We start from the raw sequence: 26977 nt of genomic DNA, 5'->3' as shown, positions 1-26977 counted from the left end.
AAAAAACACATCTCTCTATGTAACTAAGGATCTCTTGGTGTAGTCTAGCTTCTGAAAGTTAGGTGGTTTGTTCTAACAGACTGCAAAAATTAGTTTTGGGGATGATACTGCAAAATGCATCAGTGGATCTGTTCATCATTGGATAAATTGAGACAGGTTTTGTTTTTAATTTTAGTCCTCTTTACTGTCAGTCCTAAGTAATAAACAATAGATTTCCATCTGAAATAATTGCATTCTCTCCTGGCATGGAAGAACCGTCCTTACATCAACAGCAAGGAGAACATCCTTTGAAAGGTGCCTTTTTCAGTTCTTTCACTGTTATGTCTTTATCAACATAGTCAGCCACTTGTTACAAAATGAGGCTGTGTAAAACTTTCCAAGTTGTAATACCAGGTACGTGATCCAGGAACTTCCGCATCTCTTTAAAAGCAAAAAAAGAAGGACGTAAGTGATGTGAAGTATAACATTAAAAAGAATGTGCAGACATTGACCTGTCTGTGCTGAAGCTGCACAGTTAACACTTGTATACTAAAGGGACTTGCTTAAAACAAAGATTCAAGTAGGAGCTCCACAGTGTTTCTGTAACCTCTTCTGTGATAGATCTGCTTTACTTAGTGTAATTGCAGACAGGTGAGCTGGCAGGTGCTGGCATTTTGCTAAAGAGACTTTGTTTTATAAATACTTAACAGTCTTGTGAGGGCTGGATTTAGAGGTGGAAATTTTGCCTTACCTGAGAAACACAATCTATGTTTTGAAGAAAATATCTGCTATAACTGTTTACTTTTGTGAAAACTGGATCGGAAAGGTAGAGCTAGGGTAGTGTTTTTTTTCTGTTGGTTGGTTGTGGGCAGGCCGCAGTGCCCTGGCTGTCCTCTCGTCCTGCAGAGTGGATTTAACTCTGCTGCTCCCGCGACTGTTTTTCTTGCTGTTCGTGCACAGACAACCGGAGGAAAAATCCCTGGTCTTTAAGGAAAAACTGTCATCTTTGGGATTGTCTGAAAATTTAGTTTTGTGGTTGCTGGGGGAGGGGATAGCAGTGTGGGTTTATTGGTAAATTTGGGACTTTATTGTGGTTATTTCCCAAACGATTTCTTACAATAACTTAGGGCTAAGCTCTCGGTCGCAGGAGGAGGGGATTTCTGCACCACCCTGAACGTGTCAAAAACTGTGAGGCGGCTAACGTGACCGGGCACGTTCTCTGGCAGCGCCTCTGACCCCGCTTCAGGCGGCGCCCGCTGCGGGGCCGGGCCCGGGCCCAGACCCCGACCCCGCCCGGGCCGGGCCCTCCCGCCGGGCCCCGGCTCCGGGGAGCTGCCGCGGGCGGTGCCGCCGCTCCCCGCCGCCCGCCGCGGTTTCCCAGCGCCCCGCGCGGCGCGGCGACGCCCGGCCCGGCCCGGCCCGGCGCCGCCCTCGGGAGGAAACGCTGAGCCGCCGCCGCCGCCTCCCGCCCCGGGCGCTCCCCGAGATGCCGCTGCTGATTAACGGGGAGCGGATCGACCTGGCTCGGCCCACGGGGGACATGATCCGCGCCTACCCGCACCTCGAGGTGAGGAGGAGGCGGCGGCGCGAAGGGGCCCGGCGGTGGGGCCGGGCCCGCCCCGCCCTGCCCGGCGGGCGCCGAGCGGAGGAGCAGCGGGGCCGCGGGGCGGGGGTGACCGGGAGAAAACCCGCCGCCTCGGCCGGGCGAAACGGGTGGCGGAGCGGGGCGGCCCCGGGCTGAGGCGGGCGCGGGCAGGGGCGGCCCCGGGCTGAGGCGGGCGCGGGCTGAGGTAGCCCGGGCAGGGGCGGCCCGGCACCGCCGCATTCCCCGCGCTGTGACCACGAAAAGGCAGGGGTTGACTGAAAATAAGTAAAATCCACGTCCCTGGAGAGGATTAGGGGCGAATGCCCTGAGGCGGAGGGCGGCCGCTTGGTGGGCGAGCTGTGCGGCCGGCCGCTCCCCTCGCGGGCTGGTGGGTCCGTCGGCCGGGCTGTCCCTTTTTCCTGTGCGAAATAACAAACACTGGTGATAAAAGTCAAGATAGTAACTTTTAGGAGGTTATTAACCTCTCTTTCAATACATAAACGTTGTAATCCTAACGGCGGACGGTGAGCCAGGAACTGCTGAGCAGAGCTGGCTGGGAAGATGTTTCTCATCATAAGATGCAGCTTTATGGAAACTGAGTTTTTGCGGAAAACCAGTGCAAATTTGATAAAACTGTGAAGTGGTTTTTGAGCCCCAGGATGGAAATTCACTGCCTACCCAGCAAGTCTGTGACAGGGCGCTGTAGTAGTCACGGCCCAGGAATCTGCATTTTCCATGCACTAAGCAAGCTAATAAATAGCAATATTTTGATAAGTATGAAATAAATATGCTGGATCATGGCAGTAGAAGACTGAAACTTTTACATTTAAAAAGTTTTCTGTCCAGGTTAAACTTAGGAGATCAGCGCTGCTATTGTCTAATGTAATCTTTGCCAAGTCCTATTGCTTTTTGTTGTACCTCCATTTTATCATCTATAAAGCAGGGAGAAGGGTTTTGTGTGTCTATGGAACAATGGGATTTAACAGTTAACTAGATCAGTGGCAGGAAAGTGAAAAATTCTCAAAATTCAGAATACTCCATAATAGAAAATATGTATGTTTCTTTCTGACCTGGATCCCTTTGCTTTTCAGAGGTGATGTTTCTATCAAGTAATGGATACACCTGAGAATTCAGCCACTGTAGTCTCTATTATCATTTATCTTTAGGAAAAGGCAAAACTTCTGAGAAGTCAGCCTGCTCAAATTGTGGAACCCAAAGGTCTTCTATATGTCCAGCAGAGAGAGTTTGCGGTAACTACCCCTAAAGATGGTATGTAGGAACGTAAACATTTTTTCTTCTACTGAAGCAGTGATTGTCAGAGCAGAGTTCTTACAATGATTCTCTCCTTTAAAATAGGTTCTGTTTCCATTCTTGGATCAGATGATGCAACTACCTGCCACATAGTTGTGCTCCGACACACAGGTATCTTTAAAGGATGTTCAGAACAAAATCTGTACCCCTGAAGTAATGAATTAGTGTTGGTTTATGCTGCATTAATAAAATAAACTGCAGTTACGTTTATATAAACTTGAATCTCAAAAAGCCATAGGAAGTATTAACTAAATGACTTGTTCAGAGAATTGGCATGTTTAGTGTCAGAGGTTCCATGTTGCAGTTGCTCAATGAGCAGATCCTAAACTTGATCTGCTCCTGTGGCCAGTGGGTAGTGGCAGTTGCAGACCCTGGCTGTGTTCAGCAGTTTGGGCCTGCAAATAACAGAGGCAGAATTTGTGGAAAGATCCTCGCTACATGCCTGGATTTCTGCCATTAGAGATGTTGCCTGGTCCTGGTTAGGCGGGCACTTCTGCCCTTCACATGAGTTCTGGTGATTGTATAATGGGGCACACAAAGAGGTTATTGCCACATTCAGTCAGCCTGTATCTTCTGCTGGAGGCCGCTGTCCTGAGAGGAAGCGAGGTGGTGGTGGATGTAGCTCTTAGTAAACTGTTACTGATTTCAATTATGGTAGCGTAACAGCCTCCAACAATGTCATTAACTAACTGTCCTCTCACGTCTTCCTCAGGCAGCGGAGCTACCTGCTTGACACACTGCGATGGATCAGACACAGAAGCTGAGGTGTCGCTCATCATGAGTTCAGTAAAGTCTTTCTCTAACACCACAGGATACGGAAGGTCAGCTCTGCACTTAGTTCTTGTGTACTGTTTTTCACAAAGGTTACTGCAGTTTGTAAGGTGGGGAATTTTTATCTGATCACAAGGGGTTCAGACAAGGTAGTTGTACAGGAAATACCTCTTGATCAGGAACCACATGTAAAGTGAAAACAATTTCCTTGATGATGATTTTGAGGGTATTTTTAGCAGTGGTTTAAAGCATGGTTCTGTTCTGAATAGCGTCTCTGTAAAATGCCATTGTGAGGTTTTGTGTTTACTGTTTTGCAGTTAACTTTTGTTTCAGATGTGCGAAATTTTCCAAAGAACTGCTTTTGGTTTTATATTATTCCTTCCAGACTGTTGGTCTTGTAAATTCCTTTTGGGATCTGAGAATCCATCTGGGATTTTTCTAAGTCCCACATTAAAAAAAAAAAAAAAAAAAAAAGGTGGTGGGGTGGGGCAGGACAGTAGGGAAAGAATGCTCTGAAATGGAATTTAGCAAACAAGGTTCTTCCTGGTTGTGGAGGTTTTTGCCCCTGTAGTTTGATAAGAACAAAAACTCAGTGAACTTAGAAGATACAGTCTCTAAAAACTCATGATTTGTCAGGACTTGCCTTTACATAGATGCTTCTCAGAGAAGAACCCTGCTGTATGGTCCAGAATAGTTGTGAGGAGGTCAGGGGAGCAAAAAATCTTCATGTTTAATTAACCCTTTCTTGGGAACTGAAAGGTGGTTAAGTTCAGTCCAAACCAGAGGTGCTGACCATTGGGGATACCACTGGGTTAGATAGAATTGCATGTATGTAATGCCTCTTAAAGTTCTTAATTTGTGCTCTTTCCTGGATGATCCCTGAAGTGTTCAGAATGGAATTACCATAACTTGCTATGTAATGCAAACCAACTTGGTGCATGTGACTGTAACAAGTGAGGCTACTCTAATGATTGCTTTGGAGTTTGGGCTGGGGATTATTTTGTAAAGCTATTCACTTTGGGATGTCTTTTTAATTGCTGTTTCCTGTTATTCCATCTCTGTTAGGCTGGAAGTGCACCTAGTTGGAGGTTTCAATGATGATAGGCAGTTATCACAAAAACTTACTAATCAGCTTCTTAGTAAGTTCACATTTTTTCCACTCTCATGTCCAAAAAAAAAAAAGTTCTGACTGGATTTGGGTTAAAGTTTGTTTGTGATCAGAGCCCCCTGTCATTTAATGGAAAGAAATCTGGATTTGTTTTGAAGGGTGTTTTTTCTGCCTGAGACCTTGGTGTGGAGAGGGGCTGGACTTCTGAGGCTCGCATATGGCCAGCGTGTGGGATGGAGGGTCTAAACTTGTAACTTCTTCCTGGCTTATACTCTAGTGTGTGGAATTGGGGTGCAGTTCAGCAGGGCTTGATTGCTGCTGCTGATACGCTACCTGATCTTGGTCAAGTGTTGTCACTGTCTAAATCTATACATGTGGGTGACTTAGTTACTATTCATTTCGTACCTTGATGTGATGAGGTAAAATTTAATTATTGTTTGGAATTGTCTGATGAAAGATGTTATGTCTCTTTATAAAATTGATAGTCCAGAGAAGTGATTGCGGTGCTTTACAAATAAATTGGAAACGTAAAGTACCTGCTTACCTGTAAGTGCTCTGGCTTTTGCTAAGTGCTTTCTGAGTGTGGAGAGGCCTCGGCCCCACTGGAAGGGGAAGGGGCAGAGACGGGGCAGATGTCAGGATTGGAGGGAGGTGGCCAAGGGGATAAACAAAAAGGGAAACGGAACCTGCAAAGGTCCCGGGATGCACCCTCGTGGCCATTGCACCCAGTGATTCCTGTTATCTGTGTGTTATGTCGTATGAGAGTTCTGTACAGAACAAAGTATTTTGGTTAATTTATTTTTTTTAACCTTCTGATGCATCTTTCATGCATCAAGTTAAAATTTGAAACAATAATGCTGTATTGCTATTAGAACTTTGGGGGAAAAAAAGGGTTTTTTCCTAGTGTGTGGGATGGTGAAAAGCAGAATTAATTTACAGCTAATGAAAGACTGCATTCGCTCACTATATCTGTAACATTTTAGGAAAATACGTTTAAATATAAGCTGTTAAATGTATAGTGAACAAAAGCAGAGCTGATGTGATGCCAGAGCTAAACCAGTATCAGTAAAAGGAGTAAGTGGCACAACACTTCTTTAGCATGTTTTTGCTATTACAAATGGCTACTCTCTGTAAATTACTGTTATGTTTAGTAGCTGTGGCTTTAATTTTATAGAAGTTAGTTTGAAGCAAATCTGCAAAACACTCTTTGCTCTGTTGCCTTATCTAGGAACAGTGCATTAGGTATCTCTGCCCATCTATTCTGCAGTGCGCAGCACTGATAATGCCCCCTCGTCTATATACAGCACCTGCTTTGCCACCAGTCAGTCTTATACATTGCTGCTATCGTTGTTGCTGTAGGAGCATTTGATCTCCAACCAGATGATGTTCATTTGGTGACTTTCTGCGTAACAGGTAAGAAAACGTTTCCTTGGTTTTTGAAGTATCTTTAGCCACTGAAATCAAAGCACAGGGGTCTTTCCACACATGGCTTTTTTTATCTGTCGTGTAAGAAAGAACAGCACAAGTGCTCCGTAACGATTTGTAATTTTTAGTTTTATTGCTGGTAGTGTGTGTGGTGGTGTCACATAGACAGTGTAGCGAGGATTCTCTCCTTACCAAGTGCTGCTGAAATGCAACTGATTGTAGAACCACTCATCATCATTACCAGGTTATTTCGCCATTGTTGTCCTGTGGAAAGCGGCTGTCTGTCTATGGATATCTTAAGAGGCAATTGAGAGAGGCACTTAAGGGACCTTTGACCTGCCGGCTTGTTAGACCTGCCTCCCTGCAGGTTCGAATGAATTCATAAACTCATTCAGTTAGTTCATAGTGTGTGATGTCACATAAAGGAAGAAGTAATTTCCTTTTCTTCGTATCACATTCAGGTCGTATTTCTTATCATCTTTGCATTTCAATGCCGTTGGTGACTTACATCTTTGAAACTTGGTATCATGATAGTTTTGCATTGTGGGTTTTTTTCTTGTAAAGTGCCTGTGCAGAAAGGGGAGGGACAGTTGGCTGGAGCTGGCTACACTGTTAGGAGATAAAGAGTTCTACTCCAGGCTCCAAGGGTGGTGTTATTGACCTGTACCTTCTTTTCCATATTTCTTTTAGGCTTCCTTGGTTTTTTTCTGTCTTTATGCAACATCAGATCTGTTCTTCTCTGATAACACACAACTAAATGCTGCCCAGAAAAAAATGCAAAGCCCTAAGAATTTGACCTTTTTTTTTTTCTTACAGAACTAAATGACAGAGAAGAAAAGGACATTCACTTTCCAATCATTTATGGAATAGGTGAGTTAAATTAGAATTTAATTATTTTTTTGTAACTGGATTGCTTTTCAGATGCCATTAGTAAATGGGCTGCCTTTAATGACTAGGTAATGCCCGTCCTAGAAGTTTTGCTGTTGGAGGCGTAGGTAGAAATAGAAGTTTTCTTCTGGTACCACAGTTAGGTAGATGCACACATGGAAGTGGCTGTGTACAAATGCAAGCAGATTTTTTTTTCATTTAACTGAACTGTACTTACGATTTTTGTCAATATCAAGCTACTGTACTAACCTTTGGGGTTAGAATTCAGCCTTCTTTTCATTGTTCATTCTGTGTTTTTTGTAATTGAAGTATCTCTGAAAATGTTCTTCTGGAATATTGAAACGCTGCCAAAGCAAAATAAGTAGAAATATGCTATCACAGGCTAAGGGGTCTGTGGTACTGAGAAATACAAGTATAGTATTTGATGGGTTCTAAAGTTCCTGCAACATAGTTGTGTCAGGGACATGGTCATTTTAAACAAGTGTTTGGTAAGAATTAATTGTTTCTGTATTTAAACTCTTACTTCCTACCAGCTGTGAATGTTAAAACAGCAGCGATCTTCCCTGCAACCTTCCCAGAAAAAGGGCCGGATGAGGATTTGCGTTCAGCCCATGTTTTAACAGGAGCAACAGTGAGTAAAAATAACAGGGGGGAAAAGGGTATTTTTGCCAGAAGGGGAGACCAGTTAGGGGCAATGAAATGTTAGAAGTTTAAGGAAAAACTACTTTGGTAGTGTTCTGTCAGTAGCAAAACAAATGAGAAAGATGGAAGAGGAGAGGCAAAGGGTAATGGTGGAGATCAAACCACTTCTGCAAGGGGTAAGCCTTGTCTTGGAAGTACAGCTCTTTGACATGCCGTTATGACTAGCCCTACAGCTTTCAGCAGGATAACTTACGTAAAGAGATTCAGGTCATGGGCATAATCCCAGCAGTGTCTTTCAGTTCTGGGTGTGTTGTTACAGTTTAATGTCTTGTTTGTCAGAATAATGGGTTACTCTTAATGCAGTAGGAATGAAGTGGGGCTGAGCTGGCATGCAGTATGTCTAAGACAGAAGCTGCAGCTTAAGGCCTTCCAGATTAAGTGAATTTGCTGTCTCTCTTCTGTGTAAGCATTGTCTAACTCTTAAGGCTGCCTGTGTTGTTACAGCTGACTAACATTTATGATGCAAAGATGGAACAACTACATATTGGGCCTTATTTCTGGAGGCCTTTCCCACATGTGGATTTCTGGTTGGAACAAGATGATAAGCAGATTTTACAGGTACCTGAAACTGACCTTTTTTTTTTTTTTTTCCTTCTAGCTGAGTCGAGAGGGGTACAGTCTGTCAAAACTCTTCCCCGTGTACTGCTGGGGGGGGGGGGGGGGAAATAATCTTATTAAAAGGCAGAATAATGGAGAACTTAGTATTCTGGATGTCAAGCAGCTCTTGCTACCATCTTGTTTTTCAGAATCTTTCCACATCGCCCCTGGCTGAGCCACCCCACTTTGTTTCTCACATTAGATCTACATTAACATTTTTAAAAGAACATCCATTTCCATCTCGCTCCCTGTTTCCTGACAGGAAACCTCGCATCTACAAAAAAAATGAAGAAGGGTTGTGGGAACAGGTTTGTTCTGATAAGATCTAACCTGGAACCGAACACCACAACTACTTTAGGGAAGTATAGTCTTGCAAGAGCAACGTGTTGCAGAAAGCATATTGCTGGTCACAAATACCATTGTTCTGTGCTTTTCAAAATAAAGTATTTTGACAGAAGTAACTTGCTTTTTCTGCATTACTTACGTAGGAATCACTGGTAATTTGAAGTAAGAACTGGGCTTTATTTATGTTCTCTTGCTCCAACGCAGTAATTTAATCGGCACAGATAAAGAGAGGTAGCAGTGTGGAGAGACTGAGAAGGGAAGTCATTACATCAGTGTGTACTTTAGAAAATGGTTTTCCGCACAAAGTGAAAGTTGCACACACTTAAAGCTTACTGAAACATAGGGAAGTATCCTTCAACAATAACTTAATTCAAGAGTAATAATTTGAAGAATCTTTATTGAAACATTTAGATAGTATCTAAAGAATGAAGCTCATTCCAACAAAACTACTGGTTTAACACTTCCAAATATAAAAACATTAAAAATTAATCCTTGTGGAGATAACTTTATCCCCAACAAATTACTCTTATTAACATACTTCATTGCACCAAAGAAACCAATGAGGAAGACTAGTCAACTTAATTGTTTTTGCACTTTAGAAAAATTGCACTGATTTTCATAAATTACCCCAACAGCAAAATTAACCTTGTTCATGGCATCCCAGCCCCACAGGATCTAGAAGCTGAGAGTCAAATCAGGTGACAGTACAATTCAAAACCCCCAGATTTTTCAGATTATGAAAGTCAGTCCTGCTACCACTACAGCCATTATGGTGTTAATGTGTACCTTTTGGGGGGAGAAAAAAAGACCCAACAAAAAACAACAAAGCAAACTACAGTGCTTGTATCCAGTTCTACAGGGATGGGATGGGTTTCCTCAAAAATCAGATACCTTGAGGAAAGCAAGCTTTTCCAAAGCTCTCCTTTCCACAAGAGGTTCTTAAAATTTGCAGCAAAGTGATTAAGATAATTTGGGGGGGCAAGGGAAGACTTCTACACCTTAACTTTTGATTTATCCAAAGCTTTGCTTGTGCATTAAGTAGTCCTAGACGCTATGAAGTTGTGCTGTAGTGTAAATAACCTATATAATTTCTTTGAATCTGTACAATTCCTACCATAGGTAAGTTACTGTTATTCAAAAAATAAGTAAGTGTTGAAACCATCACAAATGTATTGGTTTTTCAAGCTTTACTACAACTATCTTTAAAAATACACAACAGAAAACTCCAGTTACACTACATAAATGTGTTCAATAGTATTTGGTTTAGAAATGCCGTGCAAAGGAAAATAATGGTGCATTGGTGATTCTTTCCAGTGGCAGAAGCAAGAAGCCATTTAGGCATGCAGAGGCACTATTTCTTTCTAAAAGGCTTAAAACTCATTAACTTAGTTCCCACTGGACCTAGGGCCTTAGCTGAATGGGTCAAGTCATACAACAGCAGGAAAAAATGGTTGATGGCAAGGTACTATTCAGTGACTCCTATATACACCACAGGCATCCATCCCTAATGCTCACCGCACCACAACTGTTTGGCAATGTTCTTTATCAGGTAAAAAAAAGCAGCAAAACAGAGCTAATGTGACTTCAGCAGATGTTTTGCAGGAGAGGCTAAACTGAATTTTAAATATTAAAAAAGGTGAACAATTGGCAGTTGATTTTTTTTTTTTACAGTGTAATAACATAAAGTAAGATAATTTTACAATTATTGGGTGCAACTGTATTCTTAATCCTGTGTATGGCTGATTGGTTAGTTAGCAACTATTATCATGCTTAGATTGCTATAGGAAGGATAACTGCCAATTGTTTTTACAAATGTTTATGAGCACTTAATAAATTTCACTAGTACTTTGGTGACACCAACATGTAGAGAGGATTAAAGCAACTGTAACAAGTGTACAATAAGACAAATCTGTCCCATGGGGGGAATTTATATTTGTGCAAAATCCCAGTTAATAAGTTACAGTAGTTATTACTGTACTAGTGTGTGGCACTGTTCACATTTTAAAACGCATCATTAATACCCTGCCTCCCAGGGCACAGGCTTCCTCAGCCAAGTCTGAAAGCCACAGGCTGGATTTTATCTTTGACCTTCTTGTTCCTCTGCCTTTGTGCAGTCACGTCGCAATTTGTCACTTTGAATGTCCTCAGTGTCTGTCTTTGTTGCCTGTGCCTGCTCCTCTGCTTTTTCTGTCTCCAAAGGTCCCTGCTCTTGGCCAGGGAATAGAGCTGGGGGTCTCTGATCCACCTTCTCCAGATCATCACAGTGGCTGACTGAACTGGTCTCACTGAATGCATCAGAACTTCTTAGAGACCTTTTAAAAATTTTCTGACCTGTGGAAGTGTTTGAAGAATACAGTACCAATCAAGGCAGCAAATACAAAATGTGCTATGCACAAGTTTCAAAGAAAGTATCTGAATTTTACAATGGCAAAGAAATAGATTTTATTTGAGTGCTAACTTGTACCCTAACCATAGACCTACTTTCTTGCAGATACGTATGCAAGGCAATAGCACCTCTTATTTTATCCTGTGTACACAGAGACTGTTAAGTCAGCTGAAAAACAAGCTGCCTGCATGCACAGTGAAGTCATTCTAGGGTAGAAATTTGCACTGAAAATCACAAGTGGAAGCCAACCAGCTCAAAAGGCGAGTTAAAACTATGGTTTTCCTGCCAGTCAAATCAACATTAATTATTAATACAACTACCCAGAAAGTGCCATAGATTTAGTAGATCTTCACCTTAGAATGACTTTGTCCACAAAATATTAGGTAGCAACAGAAATACAGTTGCTCAAATACATGATTATACATTGTTTATGCTTTTATTTCAAATAAAACTTTTGGCGTGTTTGCCTGCTGATTTTTAAAACTCAGTAACCTCATAATATTCCAGAGGAAGATTCCAGACTTCATGGGCAGTTGCCAGTTAATGGGATAACAACTTCCTGAAGTCTCAAGAAGAATTCTTGGGAAGAAAACAGACTGGGGTGGTGTTCTGTGCCATGTTTAAATTAAGGTTTTTAAGGTGGAATTAAGGCACTAGAAGATAAGTTCTAGTTCCAGATATTATGAAAGATGGAAAATCATGCCGGTATTTCTGTGTCATGCAACTCAGATGGCAGGATGTTTTAGCAAGTTTTAGAAATAAAACTAAGACGTAGAAACTTACCAGGAAGTCTTTGCTTTGCAAGGCTGGAAGTAGGAGTTGGTGGTGGAGTAGTGCCTGTTCCTTGGGCTTTTGATACATATGTAGATTCTGTGGATTCTAGAGAGCCTACAGGTTTTAAAAAAAAAAAAAAAAGGTATCAAGTTGAATATAGCACAAAGTAGACAAGTTTTCTGTTCATCTGTATTCATAAGGTATGTAACAATCTTCTTTTTAATGCACATTTCTGCAACTGCATGTGCTAGGTTGAGTTGAAACTGCCAGTTGATGGTAATCCATTTCTGAGTACCTGGGGACATGAGTGCTGAGACTTATAAAGATGATTTGTTTCCCCTCACACTCACTTCACATATTCCCAGCTGCAAGCTATTGAGCAGTACACTTGGAAGGGGTATCTAGCTATGAGGGGACTAAGTATTCCCAAGGAAACCTTGCTGTTCTCTGCTGTAAGAGCCTTCCAGCTGGTGCATCAAGAATCAGAAAGAAAGATCCCAAATACAGCAGAAGGCCTTCCTCACTGTTTACAGAGACACACAGACAGCTGGGCTATTGTTCTAGGTCCAACAGACACTTTGCCGAGTTCAGGAATATTCTTAAGACTCTGCCACAATTTTTACAGTGAAAATTTATAATTGCAGAAAGTATTACATTAGTACATCAGTCTTAATGATTTAAAAGCTATAGACAGCTCTTTTCATGTCAACAGACTTGAATTACAAATATATGAGTAAAATAATAGTCTTTACGTTGTAATATTCCATTCATTCCTGTCTCCCACAAAGCCAGGTTCACGCTAGTCCTCGGCTAGTTTCAGCCTGTCCTTGTCAGACATTGCACTATTTAGCATGCAAACTAGTACTTTATCAGTGTGGCAATAGGCAGATGATAGCTCAAATCAGGATTTCAGAGAGAGACATCAAGTTCTAGTAGCACAGCAGAACATCCGAGTGCCACTTTGCAAGCACACTCAAGAGGATGCATGTGCACATATATGGCGAAGCAATGTTCTAAGACCTGAGCTACCCTGCCAGCTTACGTATTAATAAACACAGCATAAACACCAAACTTTTGCAGCATACGTAGCCAAAAGTCACAGAAATTAACCCTCTGTTAATAAATGTCCACATCTAATATAGCTTTTTTAATGTGACTCAGCATGCAAGAATAAAATGTAAACTGTACAAGTGAGGTTGTCTTACTGGGTGTTACAGAAATAGTGAAGAGCATGTTCTTTTACATCCCGAGGGTGGATTATGTCACTCACGATCAAATCGGCACAAGAAAGCGTGTTGCAATTTTAGTATAAAATTGGAACGGTTCGAACGACAGCATAAGGTGGCTGCGGATGCACTGAGTCCTACCTGCTGTTAAATTAAACGTTCTTCCCTTTGGTGAAGCTTGGAATGGAGAAAACCAGTTCAGCACAGAGCCTACTACAGGTATTTGTCGTAGCAGTCCCTGCAAAGTACACAATCAAACACTGGCTGGTGAGCAAGCTACCTGTGTTGTGACAAGTTATTTCAAGTTACCTAGACAACTAATGTTTATAGCCTTACCTCTTCCAGAAGTCGTTCTTCATTTGCTTTCTGAAGCTGAAGTTGTGCTTCCTGTATCCCTTTTCTAACAACTTCCGTCATGTTTTCCAACAGCTAATAAAAACCAGAAATTGTATTGCGTATATTACTCTGACTTGAAATTGTCTTTTTAGTTCAGGTTTTGAGGATATAATCATGGTAGTCAGATATTTTTCTAATTTAAGACAGTATTTGACAATCACTATTTCATTATAACTAAATTAAAGATGTACAGGCTGACTGCAGGATTTTTAAAAGATATACCCAGAGGACAGAATGTCATTTTAAACAGGAATGGTACGTAGTTTTCTTTTACTTAGAAGTGAGCCTGCGACCCAAATTATTCAAAGATCTGCTTAGCACATAAATGTTCATCAGATGCTGAATCTGACTGGGAAGAATTTTTAGGTTCATGGAGTACATTTTGGTTTCTAGAAGTACCCAGGACTTAAACCAGCCTCACAGTAAGCCTAACCAGGTATGTGTCAATCTAGGTTCAACTTTGGTTTTCAAATTTAATATATGACTGCCATTCTGATCCATCCTATGCCAGTGTCAGTGATGTTTTACACTGCAAAGGACAAGCAGCTTGCTGGGAGAGCTGTAGGGGCAGTAAAAGAACAAACCCAAGAGATCAAAAAAACAAAGTCCCAGTTTTGTCTTGTGCAAGAGAAATGCCAATTTCCATAACTTAATATGGGTTTTACTATTACACAAGGCCTAGATGACAGGTACTTCCTCCACAATATAAAAAATTTGGGTTACTGTTGGTTAATAAAAACAAAGGAAAAAGAGGAAGCTGCTCCTTTTCCTTGGGGAAGAGGCAAGCCAGGAATTCACCACCACAGCAAGCTAAATACCCCAAGGTACTGACTACAGAAGGGGTTGCATTTAGAGTACAAGGAAGAACCACTGAATTCTCTGGTCCAGTCAAGACGTTTGTCTTAAATTTTGGTTCTGCCTTTTAGAGTACTTATCTATATGTCTTAAGGGCTTGCTGATACTGGAGTAGTTTTTTTCTAAAAGCTTCCGCTTTGTACTAAACATCACATGTCTAAATGATGCGTCATTCTCACAGATTGGTTCTGCTTCTCGGTTTTAGATCAAATGGTGTAAGATCCTTTCAGTACCACAGTTTTCTTGTAGCTGGTTCCAAGGACTGCACCTTTCTGAGTCCTCCACTACTCTCTATTCCTCCCTAGAAGCTTCAGGATCAGTGGCCCATATTCCAACATTCGGTTCCTAATCTCTCAACTACAATAGTTAAAAAACTGAAGGTACGCTACAGGTAAACCATCTTTCATCTCACCCCCAAAGCAGCACAGGAAGTCAAGAGCAGGCAGAACATCTCCAGAAAATGCTGCTAGAAAAAATTTCATTGCCAAAATCAACATATTCCCACGGGCAGCAATAGGCAAAGGATTTCAGAAGTTTTATTTATTTTTTAGGTGAGGAAATTAATTGCCCAACACTAGAGGAATGAAAAGGACAGACATTTGTTTGTGATGCAGGTCATTTAGGAATTCTACTTTAGAGAACATTTGGAGAACTCTAATCAGGTAAATGCTTTTACAAAAAGGAGTTGCATCATCAGCTTTATTACTTCAATAGGTAATTTGTAATTTCCATTTTTAAGCCACCAATGTAAATTTTTTCACACATTTTAGGGCACAGTCTTATCTTAAAGCTGGTATATAAACAATCATCTCAATCCCATCGCATGATGAGAAACACCAGCTCACAATCAGCCCCCACCTTCCCTTTTGGTTTTGGGTTGGGTTTGGGGGTTTTTTTTGACAGCTTAAATTTTAGTGATAAAAGGAGCCTATTTCAGTACTACTAAAGTTTTTCATTAGAACTCCTGAACACAGGACCATGAACTTAAATCAGGACATCCTCAGAATATTATAATCCTGTAACAAAAGTTCTCCTTATGTGGACACAGATTATTACTTCCACAGTAATTAATAGTTTGTTCCAGGAAAGTACAATTTTTACTTTCACAAAGAACCAAAACATGTCCTGAAGCCAATATGGAAAGGAAAAAATAAAAGGTGCTGAAATGCTCTGTGATTTATTAATACATACTCGTGAATTTTCTTCAATTTCTCTGCCTGTTGCTGCAATAGTTTCAACTAACTCCGACACATCCAGATCCTCAGTTACCATGCCAATATAAACACAGTTCTTCTGCCCTCCAAACTCTGGACCTGTGAACACAGGGAGAATCAAGTCTTTTGATGTACAAAAATGCATTCTCACAATAGGTGCAACACTCGTGCTTGTGAGTCTGGAAATCCTAATACATACCCACACACACACTTGAGTAATTAAAAGCAGTATCTGCATAGGTATAAATTATGCAGACTAAAAAAGCTCAGCACTGTGAGTTTTCAAAGAGAGAAGAGAAAACAACATCGAAACAAGAAAAACAGTTGTATAATAAATATGTGTTGAACATGTTTCAAATTCATTTACAGAATTACTTGGTTCCACAATTCTAGGGCACTTAATTTTTGAAAGCTGACTAGAAAAAGATCAGAGTTCTGAGTAAGCAAATTCCTATTATTTCAGCTATAATGTGGCACTATGTAAATAGGAAAGTGCTGCTAATTATCATTAAAGTCATCTGAAGCTTTTAATCTAGCCACAGAAAGCAGTGAACTGGTCAGTGGGTTTTGAATGAGATCTGCTTTTCATTAGATACAGCACTAACTGAGAAGGCTCAGTTTACAAAGAGGAACACTGCAGCTTTTATTCTTTCTGACAAGGAAGCACTTTTTGGTCTAGTTGCTCAGAAGTCTGTTTTCACAGGTATTTCTGAGAACAGTGCACCTTGTTCACCCTGCTGAACATTTACCCACTGAAACAGGGGTGAGGAGGAAACAAAGTTCCAGATGTTGTTTCTACAATAACCATATACGCAGCAGTGTAATTTTGCATTATAATGACCTATGTACAAATGACCTACTGAACCATTATAACACAGCCAGTAAAATGACTATTAGCTTGAACAGAAGTTTTTTAAATAGTGCAGTTACCCAAAGAAAAAGTGAGATCCGACTCCAGCTCATTTAATTTTTTCAGAAGTTCTGTATTGATTTTTTCTAGTTCTTTTTCTTGTTTGTCATCATTCTTCCCATCACTGTGATAGCTGTACCTTCAAACCAAGCCAGAAGATAATTTCACTTTACAGTACGTATGAAAATATAGACACATTTAGCATGTTTCTACAAACTTCTCTATTTTATGAACCAAAAATCTCAGAACGTTATAGCTTAGATCGACAAATTTATTGGCATTTGTAATCAGAGATTTTGGGGTGGGGTGAGCTTGCGCTGCAAATTTCACTGAACACAACAAATTTATAGGTAATATACTGATTATATTTCAACTATTTTGACTATACAGAATCCTTCCCAGAAGACTGTATCAGAAGACCAGAACAGACACTTGAAGGGATTTTTGACATGGTATTCAGTATATAAGTGAATCCCATTATAGATTAAAAAAGTAAGTTATGCTTGGCTAAATACAGTAGGATGCACTTGCATATTACATATCCATCTAACAGATCCACACGCTGCCTCCAATATTAAAACCGTTGCCCTAATTTTGCTAAAACAGCTCTTCGGCTTTTCTTTAAAAAAAATAATCAAAGTAAGCAACATTAAAAAGGTAATTTTTTAAAAAGCACTCAAAAGCTTCAACTGAGTGCAAAGCCAGATAATAATCAGTAAACAATACATTCATATCACCACTGAAAAGACCACGTATTCCTTTCTGTTCACGCACACTCTGTCCAAATATATAATGAAGAAAATATTGAAAAATTTACCTTACGACACCTAATCCTGGCCAACTAAGATCTTCAATATACAACAGGCCTACTGTTCTTCTCACTTCTTGCTCAAATTCCTCTCTCAGTTGCAGTGTACTTGTCAATACTGGTATCTTCATTTTCAAGCAGTCTACTAACTGATCAACATCTTGTATTTCAGTTCCTAAAACTAAAGAACTGATGTGTTAGTATGTGATAAAAGTGAACGGACATCAAATAGATGTCTGAATTAAGTAATCTGTAAAGAAGCCACTCTAAGTCAATCATAAATACAATTTACAGACAGTACTGAAATATCTTGATCTATATAACAGTGTTTATCCTTCAGTTATCTATCCACTGATACACCAAAGTGGAGAGAGCTAAGGATTTCATAAAAAGTAAGACCAATAAAAAGGATTTTCTGATGTTACAAATTAATAAGGACAATACCCTTTTTCATTACATCAGTAGCTAGCAGCAGAAAAATGCCTCTTCCCATAGCCTAACAGATCATGAATTAGCTTCCATGCTGGTTTAAAACAAACCAAACATAACATCACAGCATCATCAAGTAATTTTATTCTAAAATCTACTTTTCTGTGTACACCAGGATCCTCTCATGTCAGCGTCAGGTGTTTTGATAGCCTAAGCCACTCTTCCCACACAAGCTAAAAGGAGATACCATGCATCACCCCGAGCCCCTGCAGGTTGCTCTGTGCATCTGCTGAGTCTAAACAAAGTACATAGATGGTGCTGGCTTAAACATGAAATTTAAGACACTTTGCAAAACACAGATTTTTATTCCCAACCCCCCATCAGTAACTATAGAAAAACCTCGAGGTTTAGTAAATAATTCTTCTAGTTAAGTAGCTCTATTTTGAACACAAGCACCATTTCAGTGTTGCAACACCTCTGTAGAAAGGTCAAGCATCTTGGGTTGAGCAACTGAGAGGAGGAAAGGTAGGGATGACTTATCCTTCATATTTCGTTTATAACTGTTAGAAACAAAGAGCTTCTCCCCTTGTTTTTCCTAATGAATTTAAGAAATAATCAGTAAAAGTCTTTCTCTGCAGAGGTGGTGAGGCAATGTCACCCACAACAGCTGAGCTACCACTAATGCACCCATTGCCATGGTGCAGCATAATGATAAAGCCGAGATAGTTTTGTTTTGTTTGTAAGAAAATCCTCATCATGGAATATACTAAAGAGTTTCTTGAGTAAATCTGCTTTTACACCAGGAGATTGTTGTACAATTCTATAGGAAGTCTCAGTTTTTACAAGTGGCTAAATTAAGTGAATGTTACCTGCAGAAGTCATTAGTGGGCTAAAACGCACACACGTGCCTTCATCTTCCAGTTCTACCACATCAACTCCACTGGCAGGGACCAGCTGTGCCAGCTGCTCTCCTAGCTGAAGGGATAAGGCACAGTTAAAGAAACACACAGAGCGTGACATCCTGCAGTCGCTGACTCAGGCTAGAGACTTCCCACCGTTAAGGGGAACCACACACTAAACAGTTTTCTGTATTTCTCAAAATCACTTCTTACAACAAAATACTTCAGCTTGCTGGTGATACGACAAAGTTGGACGTATACTTAAAGTAATGAAAATTCAGGGTAAGCTACAAGTGTTACAAGTCAGATGTTTCTGCAAAATTGTCACTGTCATTAAGTATGCCATAATTACTACGCAATTGATCCAAAATAGTTATGTGCTCAGCTCTCTGAAAGCACATGTTTCTAGAATTAATTCTCTTAAGATCTGGAAAAGAAAGACTGTTTATTCATGAATACACAGACATTGTCAATGAAGTATCTAGCTGATTAAAAGAGTTCTAAAGTTATCACATATTCCCACAAGACCAAAGAAAAAATCCACTACGAACAGCTTAAGATGCAGTAATAATTTCAGTAGTAATTACATATGTAAAATAATCAGAAACATGAAAGCAACTTTGCTTCAGAGCAAATTCATCTTTTAAATCCAAAGCGCCCACTAGTTTTGCAGAGGATACAAGATCAATAATAACTATCAAACTAGTCTACCAAAGGTCTTATAATTACTGATGAACCCCTGGAAACATTCCCCTGTCATTTCTTTTTTCCTAAAGAGAAAAAGGATCCATTCTTACCCACTGATTGAAAGTGTCATAAATGTATCTTTCGTTGCTTATTATGGGGTGCTGAATAGTTGAGGCCTGTGCAGCATGTGAGGTTTGATCTGAATCCAAAGATACAAGAATCACAGAAGTGGATTTTTATTTACTTAATTAAACAAAAGGCAACCTAAAATTTAGATAAAAGACAATTACATTTCCTAGATAATGTAACACATCTACATGATGTACTGGACCTCAAGCAGACTAGCAAGGATGTTTTTTTTTTTAAAGGTGTGTTGAACATGACAAATACTAGAAGTAAAACAGAGTTGAATATACTAGTTTTAAAAACAACCAATAAAATACTTCTATCAGTTTTGAGGTTCAAATGCCCCAATGGAAATAAAAACTATGTTTTCACAAAGCAAAATCCTGTCACAGCAGGCTGCAATATTTAATTTGATGCATTCAGCTACTTTTTAAATCAAGTTTTAATGATTACTTTCTGTTTTAAACCACAGTAAATAATACTAAGTATTTAAAGAGTCCATTATACACACAAAACATGCAGAAATGGCCAAACATCTTAAATCCTTATAATTCAGGTGGGTGACTTCTCCCGAGCAAAGCTTTTCAAATAAATGCATCCACCAAGTCACTAGATCTGGATGAACAGGTTTACTTTGTGAGTGCAACCACTAATTAGATTAAAACCAAAACCAATCCTCCTCCATGCCCAACACAAAAAATCTACAGAAAATTAAAATTAACACTCATAACAACACTACGAAGTTTTCTAGCAGTCTTTTGCCTCATCCCAGCTGGACATGTCCCCACCCTCAGAGCATGCACATACAAACAGCACAACAACATCCTCTGTTGTAGCCGAGAACAAAAATCCTCTTTCTCGGAGAGCACATCTAAGTAAGGATGTTCTGCTCAGAGCCACATGTGGCGTGGCTACTGTATACCCACAACAGTATTTCCAGAGCTGTTCCTAACATGTTCTGCTATTTTTAAAACTATTGCAACAGCAAGTGTAATAAGTAAAACAGAGAAACGTGGTTCTTGCAACTAGCCACTAAAAGTTTAAAAGGAACAGAAAGCCTGAACAAAACCAAGGAAGATCCTCCTCCATCAGTACACTCAAACACAGCTTGCAGCTTATGAGACTTCCATCATCTGCTCTCACGATCAAAATCATATGCAAATCTCTCCTCACTCAGGAAGGCAGAAAACGACTTGTTATGAAAATTTAAAACACTGCAGTCTATCTAAAAAAAAGAAGCTATCACATGTATGGATTCTATCACTAGATTATGACCAGCATTCACAACCTTTTTAAAAGCATGTTATACAAGAGAATTGCACTACGTAACATTTACCTCACCAAATTCATTTTACGAATTAGTAGCTTAAAAAACTATAAAGAGGGTTTCTTGGTTTTGTTTTTAAATAAATCACATACCTCTATTTGAATATTCCCGGAAGAACTTGAAAACCACCACTGGTGAACTCAGTTCATCTTCAACCTTAAAAAAAAAAAAAAATTAGATATATTTTCATGTATTTTTTAAAGATTTAACACTGTGTATAATTCCCTAGACTGCTGAGCAAAGCAGATTATTTTGTTACTGCCATCAAAACAACATTCACACTATCTCAGTATTAGAATTTAACTCTAGGAGTGCAAGTAAACATATCTGTAAACACAGGAAAGTAAATCATTATTCAGTTAAAGCATAATTGTATTGATTTAGAGTATGCATAACTAAAAATTGGGCACTATAAAACAAGACACCTAAGCATGTTCATTAGCAAATATATTGTACTAAATAGTTCATTTACCTTTAAGTATTTTCAAATATTAACATAAAAAAAATTCTCTTGGAAATTGCCCCAGAATCATTGGAGAACATCAAGAAAGTTCCAGCAGGAATAACAAGATTATAAATGATCCTGCTTTAGGGATAGGAGAAATGGACTGGGCAACTTCTGGAAGCAATCTGAGGCTATGTTTCACAATCCTAAAAATGGAAGATTTATTTAAGTAGAAGGGGGAAGTGCTACACTAACTTGAACTCCCAAGGCCACTGTCGTGGTTTAACCCCAGCCAGCAACTAAGCACCACGCAGCCACTCACTCACTCCCCCTCCACCCAGTGGGATGGGGGAGAAAATCGGGAAAAGAAGTAAAACTCGTGGGTTGAGATAAGAATGGTTTAATAGAACAGAAAAGAAGACACTAATAATGATAATGATAACACTAATAAAATGACAACAGTAATAATAAAAGGACTGGAATATACAAATGATGCACAGTGCAATTGCTCACCACCCACTGATCGACACCCAGTTAGTCCCCAAGCAGTGATTCTCCCACCCCCCACTCCCCCCAGTTCCTATACTAGATGGGACGTCACACGGTATGGAATACCCCGTTGGCCACTTTGGGTCAGCTGCCCTGGCTGTGTCCTGTGCCAACTTCTTGTGCCCCTCCAGCTTTCTCGCTGGCTGGGCATGAGGCTGAAAAATCCTGGACTTTAGACTGAACACTACTGAGCAACAACTGAAAACATCAGCGTTATCAACATTCTTCTCATACTGAACTCAAAACATAGCACTGTACCAGCTACTAGGAAGATAATTAACTCTATCCCAGCTGAAACCAGGACAGCCACTAATACTCTTTGAAAAACAATTTTTACATAAATGGTTGCTGTCACTCAGTGATCCATGAATTATCTATTGCCCCAGAAAACTAAGCTGAATATATTTTCTATACATCAAGTGCCAATTACAATTGGGGGTGGGGTGGGAGGGGGGGGAGTAAAACCACCAAACCCTATGGAACAGGACATTTCACAGAAACTTAATTTGGAATGAATACATTAGATGTAATTTCTAAAACTATTTCTTGTGTAAAACCCACAGCTGGGATAATTTTTGCATACAATTTCACAGGGTTCACAGTATCATCTCAACAGCAGGGTAAGATGCAGCCAGAATCTATTAGAGAGGCTTATGGAAACTGGTTTCATAAATGTATTACTGAACAAATCCACATTTTAAATGGAATTAAGACAACCTCTGGAAACAACTTCTGGATGTTGTTCTGTCAGCTCCACCGAGTGCATGAGTACAGAGCAATGGAACAAACACAATCTAGAGGTCACACACAAGCAAGCCACACAATTTCATTGAATACCAGAACTTAATTAGAAAGATACCAAGCATCTTCAAAACAATGACTATGATTTAAGTAATATTTTTAAATAATTTTTTAAATCAAAGTTATTCTTATCATTTAACAAGCAAAGATTAAGCTATACAACCGAAGTATTAAATGTAGACTGTACCGAAGTTTTAATGAAATCCAGGTTTTTCAGGTTTTCCAGCAACCTTTGACTCTAAAACACCACAGCAGAAAGGAAACAAAAGGAAGAGACAAACACACAGTTTTAGAAGTTGAAAACTATTCTGAAAAATATTAAATATTCACTACTATCATTTCTATTTCTGAACAAACCCCTACGATGTGTCAGAGATTCATCCAGTTCTTTCTTGTAAATTTAGAATGCAACAGAAAAAATATTTTCTATTTTTAGTAAAACACTGACTACAAAGCTATTTTCATTAAAATAAAGTCTTGGTGTATTTATTGACAAAGTTCCAGAGATATTACAAATCTATTGACTAACTAAAGCACAGTGTGTAGCAGAACAGTTAATTTTCTCAAAGCTACCATAGGAAGTGGTTATGATGGCTTTCTAAATTATTTTCATTAGAAAAGACATTCTTACATTGTGGTTTAAGACTATTAGTAGACTATTATAAAAGCTAAGATCAATCTTAGATGCCACAAAATCTTAACGACTAATGATACTTTGTCACTCTTTTAGGTCTGTCATGCCAATAGCTTCTTCACTAACCATTACAGAAAATTTCCATTTCCCTTTTGCCCTTCTTTGAATTTTTTCTAAGTGCTGTACCTTTAAGGAAAAATGTTTTGCATATAAACACTGCATTTTTTAACTAACACATTATACTGGACCTTAATTTTTACTAGGCTAAGGACTCAACTGCAAAAATAGTGCACTTGCCACTGTATCTGAAGAAATGTTTTGAAGTCCTTTTTGTCAGGCATTTATAACTTACTATTACTTAAAATGATGCCAAGTAGAGTAGGAAAATAAGAAAGTCTTTCTCTGAACAGCTTTCAAGCAAAATAGTTAAAATAGAGAAGTGACAAAATAAAGAAGTGATTATGTTACTTCACTGTTTAGAAAGAACAAAGATTAAGTATTTCTCATTAAAAAAGCTTAAGAAAATATACGATCTAATAGTAAAAGCACATCCCTCTCCCAAACACTTTACTGTGCTTTCGTAATTTGTAACACAATACAAACCAATAAGCTATACTGTCAACAACTACAGTATTTTTAGTTGATTCTTCTACAATGCATCACAACAATCAAAAAAGACATATTAACAGCTATTATAAAAACATTCCTAAGTATAATAGTGTTCTCTGATAGCCATCTGGATATTGCTTGTACTATTGTTGCTATCTGAACTTTGTTTCTGCTTGGGGACTCAAACTGTTAAATTAGATGGTGAGGATTCTTAAGAACAGTCTCCAACCCATACTCAAAGCAGCAAAGTATCCATAAACAATGTGCCAACAAGCTGTTGCTTACTAGTTGTGAGGCATGCTTTATCCTCTCCACAATCCCATCATGGCCCAAGTACTGCAAGGAGAGCCACAGTGGCAGGGCACGGAGCTTCTCTACAGGCTGACTCGATGTCAGCCCAGCTGCTAAGGACTAAAGAGGAAAATAAACAATAAACAAACCACTACTAACCTCTCTTCAATTATTCCATTTTTGTCAGCTTATGGAGTATGTCACAGCTTAAATAGGGGAGCTTTTGCAAATTATAATTTAGATGCTTATTAAGAACAAGTCACTATACCATGATCAAAATTAAAGTTTCAAGATCTTGAGAACAATGCCTGAGAGGCTGGACATACCAAAGATGGATCCTCATGTCTGTAGAGTGTCACTGCAGGTACAGCCGGAAGACCCAGCCAGGAACCCAGAGTAAGAGTCATGCTGTCACATTTTGTAGCAGCCTGAAGTTTATTACAATAAGCAGAATATAAGCCAAATATATTTTTATTAGATCTTGACCTTAAAATCTAGAGCACATTATTAAAGTTTCTAGACGTAGTAAAACATACCAGTACAGAAGAGGAGACATAACCCAAAGCCAAAGTTGCCAAATTCACACTAGAAAAAGAAAGTGGTTTTAGCACATACTAAATATTTATTAAGAGATAACATTTTAATCTTCAGTTTAAATATTTCATGGTGATGTGTAAAGGGAGGTAATTTTTGTTCTTATATTTTTTATTAACAATGCAGTAGATGTTGCTACATGGTCTTCCAAGATTGAAAACCCAAAAGTAAAAATCCATTTTAATCTAAAAATGTTTCAGTCCAACCTTTGGGGAAATCATTCCCCAAAGTCTTACCCATAATTCAGCATCAATCTGGGATCAGAAATAAATAGCATGCAAATATAACACTATACAATGAAGTATCAGGAGAAACAAAGTCTCTACTCCAGGCTCAAAAAAAATTAGTCTTAGAGCACTGAAGTCTTCATTAACATTGTCTAAGTTCTTGGAATTTCTTTTCCTCTTGGTTTAATCCTCCTCCCAGTTATGTTGCACACTGTACTTGCAGCAGTCGTCTTGACAACCTTCATTAAAGCGTCATCTCTTCCACACTCAGTTCATTCTCCTTCCTCATTCTCAATAATCACTGTATAATGTCTCCCCTGACTTGTCCTATAAGGTCTTTTCATTCATGTTCCAAGCTCTTCAAAGCAAGGGCAGATAAGATTACCATCTAAGTAACGACTAACCTATGCTGAAATAACCACTCCAATTAATTATTCCTGCATATGTAAAACAATTCGTATGTCATACAGTGACAAAATTATAACCATATAAAATGCTTAATATGACAAAAATAAAGATGGTCCTATGACTCTCTGGTTAGCTGTAAAATTATGTGCTGTCCATTAGGTAATGAATATAGTTATACTGAAATAAATTTCGAGTTTCGTACCCTTCTACATGGAGCCACATATTATACTGCTCACAAAGTTCCTTCAGTCGGCCAAGTTTATCTGTGTGCCCAGCACCTGGTGTCCCTTTGTTGAAAAGGAAAAAAGGCAATGACAAAGGATAAGCATGCAAATTAGGACTCTACATAAGAGGACCTCTTGTACTGTTGTCAAAGAAGTCACACAAGAGGAGGAAAGAAGGTATTTAAAAAGAGCCCACTACACAATATTCATATCTGGTTCATCGTGACTTATGAGTAACTGGAATTCTAGACAAAAAAATAGAGATACTTGTTTTGTTTGTCAATATGTTAAAAATACTTAGAAAATTAGATATCCTAGGCAATAAAAGACTCAGCAGCCTCAGATAAGAAATGCAGACTTTTTAATACGTTCAATGTATGACCTCAACTAAAGGAAACTAAACCAAAATTAACATCTCAGATATTTTTCAAGTCCAAAGCAAGTAACAGTCACCTCATTCATTTTTACTTAAAACAAACTTTGTTCATGAGCAGTTTTTTAATTAACTAGAAGAAAAAATATAGTTTTTAAAGCTAAAGTTGATAGCACACCCATCAAAAAATTCTGAAGTGTTAATGTGAAACTGATTTTCAACAAGAGATTTGCACTCACTAAAATAAGTTCTAGTCATATTAATACATCAACTGACATAAGCAGAACCGTAGCAGTACAATTCAACTTCAAATCAGTTAGAACTCCCTCTGGACAGATAATTATTGTGTGGTCATAAAGATATTTCCTGATATTTCTTGACATACAATCACTAAGCTGTTTAACAAAGTATCTTTTTATTTTGGATTTTATATATATATTCATGAAATAGCATGCTTTTTTTGTTATTGTTTGTCCACAGCACTTACCAGCATTGGCCACAAGCAACAAAGGCAGTTTTCCAGACTCAACATCATCTTTAATCACTCTGTCCAACAAAGCAACATCCTGTTATCAATAAGAACAAGATATGTATTTACAAATATGTTTGTCAAACAATACAGAATTGTTTCTGCTGAACTGGAAAAATGCATTAAGAGTGAAAATGGACAGCATTCTGAAGTTCTGGAAGACATTCTTAATGTCTTTGTGGCTTGCAGTTTCTTCTTCTCAAAGGTAAAATAACTTGAAGGTCAGATAAAGCATTTGTGAAAAACACAACACACATACATCATGTAGTTTGTAAATGTATGCGTGACTACATGTATTCTAGAAATCTTGGACTAAAAAGCACCTTACTAGATGCTATTAAAAATATCTTGCAATTGACAAGACCAAGATACAAGCTGCTGGCTTTTTAGAGGATTTCAATCTATGATTTGTACAGCTACAACACAGAAGACTTAGAGGTTGAAAAAGTACGTACATCAATAAGCTTTTCCTAACAACATACTTGACATTCATTTAACGAGGCTTTCCAAAACAAAACAAAACAAAAAAAACCAAACCACCACAA

General features: G+C 39.0%; 2 protein-coding genes across 3 annotated transcripts in view; one reads left to right on the top strand and one right to left on the bottom strand.

The window, feature by feature from the left end:
- The first annotated feature begins 1378 nt into the window (after window positions 1-1378).
- NTAN1 (N-terminal asparagine amidase) lies at window positions 1379-8845 on the top strand. Of its 2 annotated transcripts, none has more exons than XM_052773265.1 (10): window positions 1379-1546; window positions 2731-2833; window positions 2921-2986; window positions 3588-3696; window positions 4712-4785; window positions 6114-6167; window positions 6996-7049; window positions 7601-7698; window positions 8214-8327; window positions 8516-8845. In XM_052773265.1, exons 1-10 carry the CDS (start codon window positions 1466-1468, stop codon window positions 8693-8695), a joined length of 933 nt encoding a protein of 310 aa, XP_052629225.1. In that variant the 5' UTR covers window positions 1379-1465; the 3' UTR covers window positions 8696-8845. The 2 variants fall into 2 exon arrangements, with proteins under 2 accessions (XP_052629225.1, XP_052629227.1); XM_052773267.1 differs by having other exon boundaries at window positions 1397-1546; window positions 2656-2833.
- Window positions 8846-9091: 246 nt separating this feature from the next.
- Window positions 9092-26977, bottom strand: part of PDXDC1 (pyridoxal dependent decarboxylase domain containing 1) — a 34254-nt gene continuing 16368 nt past the window's right edge. Inside the window, exons 8-23 of the mRNA XM_052773264.1 lie at window positions 26391-26469; window positions 25509-25593; window positions 24614-24662; window positions 24404-24505; window positions 24072-24197; window positions 22731-22781; window positions 20841-20904; window positions 19406-19494; window positions 18579-18684; window positions 17290-17461; window positions 16493-16611; window positions 15540-15661; window positions 13434-13526; window positions 13239-13335; window positions 11881-11985; window positions 9092-11042 (exon numbers count right to left, since the gene is read on the bottom strand). Coding sequence (XP_052629224.1) covers window positions 10789-11042; window positions 11881-11985; window positions 13239-13335; window positions 13434-13526; window positions 15540-15661; window positions 16493-16611; window positions 17290-17461; window positions 18579-18684; window positions 19406-19494; window positions 20841-20904; window positions 22731-22781; window positions 24072-24197; window positions 24404-24505; window positions 24614-24662; window positions 25509-25593; window positions 26391-26469 — 1713 coding nt within the window. The 3' untranslated portion in view covers window positions 9092-10788. The remainder of the gene's footprint in view (window positions 11043-11880; window positions 11986-13238; window positions 13336-13433; window positions 13527-15539; window positions 15662-16492; window positions 16612-17289; window positions 17462-18578; window positions 18685-19405; window positions 19495-20840; window positions 20905-22730; window positions 22782-24071; window positions 24198-24403; window positions 24506-24613; window positions 24663-25508; window positions 25594-26390; window positions 26470-26977) is intronic.

This window comes from Harpia harpyja, chromosome 21 (assembly GCF_026419915.1).
Source record: "Harpia harpyja isolate bHarHar1 chromosome 21, bHarHar1 primary haplotype, whole genome shotgun sequence".
Classification (NCBI taxonomy): domain Eukaryota; kingdom Metazoa; phylum Chordata; class Aves; order Accipitriformes; family Accipitridae; genus Harpia; species Harpia harpyja.
This window is presented reverse-complemented; position numbering and strand designations above follow the sequence as displayed.